The 13,436-nt window shown below is 35.0% G+C and overlaps 3 protein-coding genes across 4 annotated transcripts; all 3 read right to left on the bottom strand.

The window, feature by feature from the left end:
- Positions 1–1,108: 1,108 nt before the first annotated feature.
- On the bottom strand, positions 1,109–2,227 carry LOC101259138 (calcium-binding allergen Ole e 8). Its single transcript, XM_004235774.5, has one exon. It carries the CDS (start codon positions 1,828–1,830, stop codon positions 1,336–1,338), a length of 495 nt encoding a protein of 164 aa, XP_004235822.1. The 5' UTR covers positions 1,831–2,227; the 3' UTR covers positions 1,109–1,335.
- A 1,633-nt stretch (positions 2,228–3,860) lies between these two features.
- On the bottom strand, positions 3,861–7,970 carry LOC101244943 (uncharacterized). Its single transcript, XM_004235725.5, has 9 exons — positions 7,827–7,970; positions 7,331–7,379; positions 7,047–7,135; positions 6,862–6,918; positions 6,715–6,777; positions 6,483–6,548; positions 5,679–5,765; positions 4,884–4,977; positions 3,861–4,534 (listed from the first exon to the last, which is right to left on the bottom strand). Exons 1-9 carry the CDS (start codon positions 7,929–7,931, stop codon positions 4,050–4,052), a joined length of 1,095 nt encoding a protein of 364 aa, XP_004235773.1. The 5' UTR covers positions 7,932–7,970; the 3' UTR covers positions 3,861–4,049.
- On the bottom strand, positions 7,863–12,037 carry LOC101244857 (pentatricopeptide repeat-containing protein). Of its 2 annotated transcripts, XM_069295631.1 has the most exons (3): positions 9,720–12,037; positions 8,921–9,034; positions 7,863–8,000 (listed from the first exon to the last, which is right to left on the bottom strand). In XM_069295631.1, exon 1 carries the CDS (start codon positions 12,035–12,037, stop codon positions 10,007–10,009), a length of 2,031 nt encoding a protein of 676 aa, XP_069151732.1. In that variant the 3' UTR covers positions 7,863–8,000; positions 8,921–9,034; positions 9,720–10,006. The 2 variants fall into 2 exon arrangements, with proteins under 2 accessions (XP_069151732.1, XP_004236430.1); XM_004236382.5 differs by lacking the exon at positions 7,863–8,000 and having other exon boundaries at positions 8,776–9,034.
- Between the last annotated feature and the right edge of the window lie 1,399 nt (positions 12,038–13,436).

Raw genomic sequence — 13,436 nt, 5'->3', positions numbered from 1 at the left:
ATTGATATAATCTGCGCACAGATACGATGGCAAAATGTGAACTCGCTCACCTAAATCCCTCTTCTGGGCCCAAACAATATTTGATGTATCGTAATTCATATTCTTTTATTTTACTTAATTTGACCAGTCCACTAGTACTTTTAATTTTAATTGACACCCTCTTAAGTGTCTTAATTATCACACCTACTAATATGTCATTACTTGTTGGGCTTTCTCTTTCTATATTAAATAAGGTGCATGTTACACTTAATTAAGACGAATTTTAATCACAATTGGGAGAGAAACGTAAAGGGATTTATAAGCCATAATATAAGTTTATAACTTCTTATATGGGTGCTTTCGAACTTTGATGATAGTGTAGTCCAAAAAAATAAAATTATGACGTATGCACTTCGATAGTATGATAATTGTGTAAACCTCAACGGGGAGATTGAATGTGAGGCTTCTTTGTCTAAAACAAATAATACAATGTCATGAGTTAAGTCATAATAAATATGATATGAAAACTCCCTCATTGTTCGAACTTTAATAAGAACGCTGAATTCCTAAGAATATAAGAGAGAGTATTGTTCCTTCGTTATACTTCCTCCATCTCATTTTATATGTCATATTTTTACTTAGCACTTGCATTAAGAAATTTTGTAATTTTATCTTTCTACTCTTATTTAATTTTTTTGAAACTCGATTTTTTAATCAATGGATATGAATTAATTCATTCTAATTAATTAATTTAACCAATGAGCATAAATTATTTACCTAACTTTGTCAAATATATTTTTTAAAGCTAATAATTTATTAGGATAAAAAAGAAAACATATGTAATTTATGCATTGTTTTTATAAAATGACAAATATTATGGACAACTATTTATAGAAAAAAACAAAGGAGATAGATAGAAAAAGAATTGAATGTGAGAAATCAAAATAGTGCCAATCTCTATTATTTAGTTATTGCTTACTGGTTTGTTTGCTCTATTTATTATTTTGCTATTTTATAAGACATTATTTACTTTTTTTATCTTTGTTTTATCATGTCGAAATATATTTTCTCCTTAGACTAAAAAATGGCAAAGCTATTTGACTCTTCACAGGAAACGAAGAAACGAATGTCAGAAAAATAAACTAAAATTTCATATCACATTAAATTCAGAATCCACATTTACTGTTAACGGCGTTACCCTAACAAATTCATCTTAAAGTTTATCCTTACGGTTTCTCCGTCTATCATCAGTTAGAGGTAGAAACTATATCCTATAAAGGGGACGCACTATAATCCCGTGCACCTCACCTTTATCAGCCGCTAAAAAGGGATAGTAAAACAAAGACTAGAAAGAGCCTACTTGCTGGTAGTCATCATCTTCTTAAACTCTTCAAAGCTAACGTAACCGTCGCCGTCGGAATCAACGGAGTTGATCATTTTGGTACAGTCCTGAACGGAGCAGTTTTCGCCTAAACGAGTCAGGATCTGATGAAGCTCAGCGGCGGAGATCAATCCGTTACTGTCCTGATCGTACAGATCAAACGCTTCACGAAGCTCCCTAACGCCACCGTCACCGATGCTGTTAATGTCGCCTTTACAGAACTCAGCAAATTCCTGAAGGCTAATGAAACCGTCTCTGTCAGAATCAATTTCATTCATCATACGAGAGACTTCTTCAGGAGATGTACCAGATCCAAGAGCACTGATGACGCCGGAGAGCTCTTCGCCGGATATCATGCCGTCGCCGTTCGTGTCGAACCGTTGAAACACTTTCTGCACCTCATCCATGTTCTGAAGGTAAAGAGAAGGCTTGGAAACGGAGTTATTGTTGACATTGTCGGTAGCAGCCATTGTCGTTGATCTGGAAGTAATAGTATGAGAAAGAGTAAAACTTGAAATGGTGGTTTTAATGGCGGAAATATGTGTAATATATATAGGAGGGAAAAGTTTAGAAGCGTAAGAAGGAACCCCACGAGAAAGGAAAGGTTTCGGCCGCCGTGTAGGGGATTAACATTTTATAATTTATTTATTTTTAGCATAACAGAATTAAAAAAAATATATACTGTATTTTTTTTATAATTTTTTTTAAAATATTAAATTAATATAATTTAATTTAATTTTAAAATTAATTAAAAATTATAATATAATAAATAAAAATAGACCAAATGAATATTTTTTAACTTTTTAGGTTGTTCATAAAGAATATGATTCCTTTATATTCGACATATTTAATTTCAAATAAATATTTTTTAAATGAAACATTCCCATGGTAAGTTAATGTTAAACATTTTCTTTTGTATCTTGGATTATCTTTTTTCTTTTTTTTTTTTTAAAGATAGGTGGTGCCCAAGGAATATTTGTCAAGTCCGTCACTAGCGAAAATTTCAATCGATTGTAGTATTTAGGAAATATATTTTATTTTTTAAAAAAATTATAATTTCTATTTATACATTTTAAAAACTATTAAAATCAATTAATAGTTTATATTATTAATCAATTGAATATTCGCTGTAATAAATAACAAGTAGTTTTCATGACACCAAAGCAATGTGGTGCAATAAGTATCATTTCATACATCAGACAAAATAAATAACTTTGTTATCCTGAGCCGATTGTTCATCATTTCCGTCAACCACCAGATCATGACTTTCATATTCACTAACTGTTTAATTACTACCTTGGTGTTTACATAAAAAAAATTATGTAATACAACACAAATAACTATTATAGAGTGTTTTTATAAAAGATTTTGGTGTAAAATTTCAATTTTCAAAAGATCTCAGATAATTAGATTTGACACAAATATTAAAAAAATTATTATTTGAAAATTTGAGATAAAAAATATTTGGATAAATTGTATGAATAATTATTAATCAAATATTATTTGAGAAATCTATGACGTAACGGATGACTTTCGACTATGGTTAATAAAACAACACAACATTATTAGACCAAAAATTAAAGAGAATAGAATATTTTTTAGTTTCAAGATTTGATAACTGTTAGCCATAAATAGATATTTAAGGATGATAAAGGCATTTTTGGGGAAGTAGTAGGAAATTTCAATAGGATAGAGAAAGAAAGGAGGGACCACATGAGATTTTAGGCGTGTGTAAGACGTGTTGGGTCCTAATCTGAAAATGGACCTTATCTATCATCTACTAGTCAATATTCGAACTACTCAACACTTGTCTCTTGCAAATCCTACTATTAATTCAACTATTCATCTAAAACTTGGATTCTATCATTCCTAAAGTTCACGCAATACAATTTTAATCAACACAGGAACTATAATCTGACGTGGTTTATCTAAAAAGGAATTGCGTTCCAAAGAGAAAAGCTTGATTGATATTATTGCAGATGATAATTGTTATAAAAATAGCATACTTTATATAATTAGAATCAACTTTTACGTTTGAATGCTACCGCTCGAAGGAATATATTCTACCATTCAAACAGAGTCAGCCGCACCCAACAGGAGAAAAAATTAGTGACCGAATATGCAAAATTGGAGAAATAACTGTTTAGAAACAAAGAAACCTAATTTTAGGCGATTCAATATTCACAATTTGATGTATGATCAAAGTTCAATATTTGGCAAAAACATTAACTTACCAGCGTATTGAGGGCTTTTGCTATACACTAAAACCTGAAAAGTTGAAGTCTGTCCATTTCACTTTTACTGGTGCTTTTAAGTCAACCATGACAAGTAAAAATGAACAGAGAGAGCATGAAAAACAAGCATAGTTTTAGCTCTAACCGTGGTGTTTAACATCATCAAACATTGTTGTCAAAGTACGGATGATGGTCTATCTAATTTTGTAATGTGTTTGTATTGTTACGATACACATCAGAGATTGCATATGGCCTTCCCACAAAAATTATCAAATTCCTGTCTCCGATAATAAAGGTCAAAAACAAAAGTTATATCCAAATCAAAAAATCCTCAACTAAAAGTTTGAAATACCAACATCAACACGTTTTTACAGTGCAAGTACTATTTTAAAAATATGTTATATCCCAGAAAGGAAAAACATTCAAAGTAGTACAAAATTAGGCATCTCCAATTTTCAACCTGGTGCAGGAGGTGGAGGGGGTGGCTGCATCGACATATGGGGCATAGCATGATGACCGCCATTGAAGTGCTGAGGAGGTGGTGGCGGACGCCAAACATTACCACCCATTGCAGCTGGTGGTGGAGGGGGCCTATTTAGGGGTGGAGCTAACTGTGGGGGCGGCGGAGGTGGCATTCCTCTGAATTGCATTTGCTGCTGCGGAATGCCACCTGCAACTGGTGGTGGCATAGGCTGTCCCTGCCAAGCTTGTGGTGGAGGCATCTGCATTGGTGGGTAGATATTAGGCTGCATAGGTGGTGGCCGAATTGCTGGAACAGGAGCTGGAGGCATAGGACCATTTGCAAATGGACGTGGGGGAACAGGAGCACCAACCGCACCATTGGCTTGAGGAACACCGGGAAGTGTCGGGGGTCCACTTGCAAACATGGTGTGAGGCCTGTTTTTCTGGGTACCTGGATTACTCGAAGCTAAAACCCTCTCTGCATATCATCCACAACAGATCAGAATTGCCCCAAAGTGTATTGGAAAAGTAATGACTACATAATTCAAAAAGATAATAAAAGTAAATGAAATTCAAATCGCAGAGAAAATGCACAATTAGCAACTTGTGCATTTTACTGAATCCCCCCACTCATACCCCTTGTTACACACGTTGAAGTAATCAAAATAATAGCTCACTCTTCCACAAACTTATGGTCCAAATAACTAAAAAATAAATTCAACATTTAAATTCGCAACAAGCAAAACATTCAACAATCTTGACCGAAGACAAGTATCCACATCCTAGCATTCTCAATTCATTTTTCTTAAACACAAATTCATTCTTACCAGCAGGGGTTCCATGACGTTCTCCCTTTGTATCTTTCTTGTAGGCATAGGACACCGTGATTTGGCGATTGCAAAGATATTGACCATTCATAGCCTGCAGAAACACCAAGTTGGTAGTCAAAGTCCAGATGCATCAGCTAGAAAGCATCTGGCATGAACAGAGGATTTGAAACCTCAAAAGCAACAATACATTAAAAATCCAGTGTTCTCCAAACATGTAAACTAGTAATGTCATATGAAGACACAAGATCTGCACTCAAGTTTTCCATATCTTTACCAATAACAGAGTCTTTATAATTTAAGAGGATTTCAGGAAGCTGATTTAGCAGTGTCAAGTAGATTCAATTACAAATTAGGAACTGAAACAATAGACAGTTTAAATCATCATATTGGGCACTTAAACGTGTCTGAGATAAGATATTCAATGCTTGGAAGATGTATACTGCACACTATTTATTTATTTGTAAGTGAGATTTTATCGATATCAGCCTGTCAATGTGATTGTATTATGACTGAACCAGATAAAACAATTGTACAAACCAAACAGGAAAATACTCCATTTTCAACACATTACAACCTCCATAGCATGCAAATAGCTTATCCTCTAAAGTCTGATCAGAAATGTATCCCAATTTATAATCCAGACATTAAAAGAAGACAGGAGTCCACACATAGCACAGGCTCCAAGTCAAACAGTAATAACATTTAGATTTGAACTTTTTTGGACTAGTAAGTCACAATATATCACGTATCTGAATTTATGGTTGAAAAGGAAAGAGGTAAAAGGAGAGTTACCTCAATTGCTGCATCAGAGGCATCAAATGAATCATAACTAATAAAACCAAAACCCCGGGAATTCCCTGTCTCGGGGTCTCGCATAATCTGGAAGAAAAGATACATCAGAATTTAACAAAAACCACCAATAAATGGCAAGTAACTATGTGGTCCTAGTAAAATGTATGCATTGTTCCTTCTTAAAAAAACCAATACATGCATAGTTTGTCATTCAAGCTGGTCTTGCATGTTGAAATGAGTTGCTGTCAATGTAACATGACAGCACTTTCCCCTACACATTTCCAGTATCCATAGAGATCCATTTAATCCTGTTAAAAATCCAACAGGTGCAATGTAGCTTTGCCGACCTTTGCCTGTCGGCAAAGATGGAGTAGTAAATATCTGGTCAGATCTGCCGTATGCGAAGAAGATACAATCAATCGACCAATCAACTACACCTCAGCCCTAAATTAGTTGGAGTTGGCTGAATGAGTTGTCACACAAAAAAAGATAAAGAGTTGTGGTGGTGTAAGAGGAGAAAATGAGCTGCCATCCATGCAGGAGGAGGAAATTTTTTCCTATTTTGCCTAGTGATGTGATTCTAGATGCATCAACAATAAACGCAACCACAATCAAACTAGCAAGATAAGATTGTTGGGAGCTAAAAACATAATTCGAAGCATGGATACCAAATAGGCGAGAATTAATCAACACAGATTGAGCTGTTCTTTTTCTTTAGTAAGTAGGAAGTCCAGACAGCATCTTTAAAAGCAGAAAAATGAAGAATCATGAATCATATGATAGAAGAAGAAAAATAATGTTAACCTTTGGATTTGAGACAACAACTCCAAAAGCACTAAAAGTGTCGTAGAGAAGCTTCTCATCTACATCCTGCATATAAAACAGAAATGTGTTCATAAGTTAATAAAGGTGCTAGCATGAGCAAGGTGATATAATATGCATATGATGTTGTTATCCAATGTCCACAAGCAGGTGCATTTGATTTGAGAAGAACACAAGAGTTCATAAGCTACTATCAAGGATATAAATTGCTTACAGGATCAAGGTTCCCAACAAACAAGTTGGCACCAACATCAACACTCTTTTTATCTTGTGATGCCTGTACCAGGATACATTATTAGATTAAAGAAAATGTGAAATATTCATTATAATAAGGGTAAATGCATCAATGGCATGGCAGTACCTTATTTACACGTATTGGTTTTCCATAAAGTTTTATCATATTCAGTACCTTTATTGCCTGCATTGGTGGTGCATTAGATAGAGAAAGCAAGAAATACCAAAAACCAATCCATGGGGACAAACATAATAGATAACAACTTCAGCAAGTAAAACTACTATGACAAGAAAAACAACCAATACACTTACATAGTCAGCATCTTCTTCACTTCGGAATTCCACAAAACCGTAACCCTGATGAGCATTCGTAACTCTGTCCTTGGGGACATAAACATTTACTGCAACACACATTGATTTATATAGCAAACAAGTGAGATATAAAAGAATCTAAAAATCTCCAAATATTAAACAAAGACTAAGAGTATGCTGATGAAAATTTAAACACAAAGAGTGTTAAAATAACTTTTATCAAGAATCTCCACTGATTTATTCCCGTTTTAAAGAGGCCACCTATTCAGTTAAAATCGACATACCTACTGGACCTGCTTGAACAAACAGCTCCCATAACAACTCTTCAGAAATCTACCAATCAACCAAAGAAAAACATTCAGTAACCTGAATCTAGAAAAAAAATCTCAATTTCCTGAGTTAATTCTATCCTGAAAGCAACAAAGAAATAGGAAAAAAACAATCAGTGAGTAGCTTGTGGCAGAGGACAACAGTATCCAGGAAAAAAAAATCAAACCCCACCAGCTCATTTTTCATGGAGTCAAACTTAAGCGAGTTCTAAAATGAACTGAACCATTTGACTCTGCTCTTTCTACTTTTGTGAGATGTTTACGACCTAGACTTTTGAGAAGTTTTTGCGTAGAGGGAAAACATTTTACAGTTTTACTAGTGATACTGTCTCTGTGTTGCGTTTAAATCAGCTGTTTTCTCCGTAGCCGTTCCTATTACAGACATTATGCAATTGCACCACAAGCGTCAACAAAGAGGAGAAACCCTAGGATTAGAAGGAAAGAGAAATACCTGAGGGTCGAGATTACCGACATAGGCGGTGGCGTCTTGGTTACGCTCCGCCGCGTGTTGGCCGAGAAGGTTTGCTCCGACCCCCGGAGCTATTCGTGTCGTCATACTCCGCTCTCTCTCTCTCTCTCACACACTGCTTCGCTTAGCGACTTGCTTCTATCATAGCTAGGAGAACTAAAGCAGACTAAGAAACAAAGAAAAACGGCGACAAAATGACAAAAATGACCCTTATAGACGGATTTTCCTTTCTTTCTTTGTATTTGTGTAGTTTTATTATATTGCAGTTTCTGAATCACAAAATTGTAGTCTATAGTTGAAAAAGAATTTCATATTTTCGGTTAAATTTAACAATCGAGATGGGTAATTATTTAATGGATTAAAATTGTTCAATTGATACTAAAGCTACTTTGAATCTACTACTAAAAAAATAAGGGACCATTTTGTCATTTTCCCCAACATTCTATGTAATGGAAAAACTACTAAACAACAGATCACAAAAATAAAGATTATTAGTAGAACTGTGTTTAGTTGAGAGTAAATTGTTGGAAATTAGTGGTTTGTGTTCATAAAAAAAAAACAAGATGACAACTTGTAGAATGGTGTTGAGCTTCATATGACCTGCCATGACACAAAACAAGAGCTGCAAAAGCAAAATCCCATAGAATAAATTACATTCTGTTAATGCAGTAATTCCACATCCTTGATTGTGATCTGAATGTCCTATTAGGTAACAAATTAAATTTTAGTATGTTCCTAAGTTATCATGTTAGACGTTATGCACTTATCTCAACCATGTAAATTGATTGAAGCACAGAAACACGCGACTGCCACTGTGAAGCAATGAGAATTTATGGTCTGTATAGCATTTCTAGGGAAGTTCCATTCAGAAAGGAGAAGTCTTGAAGATCAGAAAATGGCTCAATGAACCACATATGTATGCAACGATACATGAAATCTTTCCAGAGAACATACCATTAATGGAGGTTGTATGAGTAAAGGAATAAGTTAACCATTCAACAGAAATAAAATGAAAAACAGAATCTGAAAGTAAGGCTCTAAGGTGCAAATTAAGAATGAAGACTACAGCTACTTACAAGACTTCTTCAGTCGAAAAGTTTGTATAGCAGCTGAAGCAATTCAATTTCTCCTCCTTTTGTAATTCTCCAGCAGGTTATTCCTTCACTTGCAGTACTGAAAATAAAGCTCTACTGCAAAATATTAAAAAGGGGAGACCTCAGGATGATAAACTATCTTGATGTCAAATAGGAAACTCAAATTAAGGAGGTAAATCCAGGATCTCCGTCATGGTACCTGCTATTATAAAACTGCACTAACACAGTGATGCATCGTAAAGCTACTTCTTCATGTTCAGCACCTCAAAACAGCTAGTTACGGTTTTTATAAAAGGAACAACTTTAATATAAATGATGAACAGTCTTTAGTCCCAATATATACCTCTCTATTTAGCTAAGGAAAGTGACAGAAGCTTCAAGGTATAGGAATGCTGGGTGCTTACATCAACATGGAGTGTAAGTTCTTCAACATATAACGTCAAAAAGTATTGACATGACAAATTTGCAGATTTGATGTGAGAAGAATAATAGCTCTCTATTCAATTGAATATCCATTTATAAAATATTGAAGGCAGGGTGATGCATTTGGCAAGGCAGTAACAAACAAAAAACTGAAAGAAGTAATTCTCAGATAATGAAACATCAGATCATTGAGTTAAATGAGATGAATGTCTAATTTTTTTAAAAATATCACGGAGGCTATGACTAATAAATAGAAGAGATATTACACGCGAAAGTACATCCATTTGATATGATGAATCACCTTCTGAAAACTTCTCTGACTTATTCATAGTTATGTTGCAGTTTCTTTTCTTTTTACCTGGCTACTTGCAAATGTTGAATCTCCTGTAAATCAATTATGATTTTGTATAACTGGTCGGGTCCAACGCTTCCTCCATCCGTGTTTCCAAGGTTAGATATGTAGCAGAAGCAATATCACGTACTGCTTCTAACCATCAAAGACATCCTACTATCATGAAAACATACATACAGTTCATTCTATAACAACTGAGACAACTGCTGCCCTCAGGCTTTTTGATTTAGTCACTTCACTCTTTATTTAAGACTAAAAAATTTTCAATGACCGGCTTATCTTAAACCCCCAACTTAATTGCATGTTGAATCCTCGCGGAACTGTTTTTCCACATTGCCATGCAATTTATCCAGTATTCTCCATGTTACAGCATCAGGTTCTAGTCCATTCTTTCTCATTTCACCAAGAATCTGATAAGCTTCTCTCTTCCATCCCAATGTGCAAGCACCATTAATAACAATGTTGTAATTGACGACACAAAGAGTAACCCCACAATCTGCTAATTCATATAAAAAATCACAAGCATCATGCAGTTTACCAGAGCGACAAAGCCCCTTTAGAATGGCTGCATATATGTAACTGTCATGAACTTTTGAAGGCCAAACAACATCATTCCAGAATCTTTTGGCTTCATCAACTTTGTTGGATTCAAACAACCCATCAATAATAACAGTATAAGTCGTGCAATCAGCAACAATGCCACCACTTACCATGCTATGGAAGACTTCCATAGCTTCATCTATCCGATGTAACTTAAATAACCCCTGGATAACTGCATTATATGTTACAACATTGGGCTTTAAACCTTTTTCAGGCATAACTCTATGCAATAACTCAAGAGCTTCTTCAACCCTCCCGAGTTTTAAAAACCCGCTAATAACAGTTGTGAACGTCACACCATTTGGGGCACAAAACTTCCCCATCATCATATCTTTGAAAACCTTTTGAGCCTCTTCAATTCTTCCCATTTTGCAGAAGCCATTAATAACAGTATTCAGGGTGATTACATCTGGTTGACATTGAGTTTGAAGCATGGTCACAAGGACATTTAAAAGCTCTGTTGGGTTATCAACAACACAAAGAGCTCTAAGATATATGTTATAAATCCTTGTTTTGTCATTGTCTTTCTTATATAACATCATATTGACGACTTCATTGGCCTTAACAAGATCATTTACATAGCACAAACCTTCTACCAATAATTTGTAAGTGAATTCTGACGGCAAGTAGCCAAATTGAATTCCTTCCTCCAACAACTGATATGCCCTGAAACAATCGCCTTCCTTGACGAGACCATGAACAATTGTATTATATGAAACTAAGCTTGGATCGAATCCTCGTTTTCTAATCATATAAACTATCCGAGCAGCCCCATTATACCTCCCGAATCTACACAGAGAATCTATCATTTGCGCATATACAAAATCCTGAACCACACTTTTACCCTGAGGCATGTCTTCAGCAATATTAAACACTTCATGAAAGAACCCTTCCTTACACAAGCAATTGATCACGTTGCAGAATGCTGCATTGTTTACATGCATGTCGTCTTCAGTGAGCATCACGTCCCAAAGCTTCCTAATCAGTTGTTTTCCATGGTCGATGTCCCGCTTTCGAAGAATCCCCCTAATCAAAGCACTATAAGTGAGTGCATTAGGTATCACACCGCACTCAGACATTTCATCAAACAGCTTCTCAGCTTCCCCAACCTCCCCAGCCCCACAATACCCATCGATCAAAGTAGTATACGAAACAGCATTAGGAGAATGTCCTCTCTTTCTCATATCAACAAACAGCTGATGGGCATCTCTATTTCTTTCTAAAGTACAAAGCTGATGGATTAGACGGTTGTAATTCATCAACGAAGGTACAAACTGGGGCTTCTGGTAGAACAAAGCGGAAATAACACGCACAGTTTCTTGCGGATTAGCTGCGTAAAGCAAGCGAGCAATGAGAACATTACAGGTTCGCTCATCAGGGACAGTTGACTGGGAAGAAACAGCGAGAAGGAATCGCCGGTGGGCTTCGGAAAATCGTTTAGAATCACAGAGAGCGTGAACAATGCTGCTGAGATTGAGAGAGTCAGGATGATAACCCTGAAGTCGAAGCTCATCGAGAAGTCGAAGAGCTTCGTCTACATCTCCATCAATAGCACAAAGCTTATGAATTCGTCTGGTCCAGTAAGCTCTGTCAAATTCTTCTACTTCAAAGCTTTGTTGATTGGTTAAATGGAACTCAAAGGTAGAGAAGAGGGAAAGAGATGAAGTGAATGTTTTAGCAGAGTTTTGCAGAGGTATTAGAAATGAAAATTTGCAAAAATGCATTGATTGGATTGTTGTGAATTTGAATTGGAGAAAAGAAATGAGCCAACTGCTCAATTGATTGATCAATAAATTTGTTTATGGTGTGATGAAAAAATAAAAAAGGTGAATTTTCAGTAGTTGGTTAAATGTTTTTTAAAAGAAAAAAATAAATAAAAAGATTCCAACAATAAGCCTCAATTGACTGTGGCTACAAATATAAAGTGCTATGTATATTAGCAGCCCAACAGTTACTTCAGATGTAGATGACCCTTGTTGGTCCATAGTTTGGGCCAAGAGGTCGGCCCACGCCCAACAATGTGTCCTGCAATGCTTGTGTATGCCCCATTTGAAATTTACTCCTTTTGTCTACTTTTAATTAGAGGGAGGAACTTTCATATATTGTCACTCAAAAATAGCTAATTACTTTATACAGATATAGTTTGAAAATTACAATTTGTAACTACATATTATAGGGAGAAGAGAGGCAAGCGAGACTGGGAGGGAGAGGAGAGAGGCGAGTGAGAGGGGGCAAAGAGTGAGAGAGAGGTGAATTGTATATATTAATATCGGTTAGATAATTGTATATTATACATATGTATTTGTATATAAGGCAATCGAAATTGGAAAAGCGAGGAGAGAGACAAGCGAGAATGGGAGAGGGACGAGAGAGTCGAGAGAGAGCGGGCAGAGAGTGGGAGAGAGGTAAAATATATGTGTATATCGGTTAGATAATTGTATATTATATATACGTATTTGTAATTTTCTCTTTAATTATCATATTGTGTTTTTTGAAAGTTAATTGACTTATTTTCAAAGTTAAATTAGATTACATTAATTTGATATTTTAAATAAAAAAAATTTAAATATTCAAAAACTATACGAAAAATAATATAAATTGTAATATCACTGTGCTGGGGAAAAAATATCGTAAAATGTTTGTTAGATTTATGATAATTTAATTTTAAAAAAGAAAATTATGACAACAAAAAATAAACGAGGCGACCACACACCAAAGGATAGAAATAAATTATGGAAGAGATTTTATGTCAGCAAGGGAAAAGCTTTAAAAATGATGGATAACAGTTTATTTTCTACTGAGGGCACAGGATTCACCTTTATTCAAAACGCGTATCCATCACCTTTCATGCCAACAATATGGCTGATTTAGATTTTAAACAATGTCCCTATGTAATTATTGAGATTTTGTCCTATTTTTGAAAGTTATATAAATATAGCCCTTTAAACGATTATATTTTCAGACCATTCATGTCTAATATTTGCTTGTGTATCACTTAATTTTTTACATATTATATTGTGATCTAATATTTTCTTACAAAATTTATGATAAATTTTCGATTGCAATCTAAACCTAAAAAGGAAACAACAAAACCATTTCATCGTTGGTGTAACAATTTTGGAA

The sequence above is a fragment of the Solanum lycopersicum genome, chromosome 3 (assembly GCF_036512215.1).
Source record: "Solanum lycopersicum chromosome 3, SLM_r2.1".
Lineage (NCBI taxonomy): Eukaryota > Viridiplantae > Streptophyta > Magnoliopsida > Solanales > Solanaceae > Solanum > Solanum lycopersicum.
This window is presented reverse-complemented; position numbering and strand designations above follow the sequence as displayed.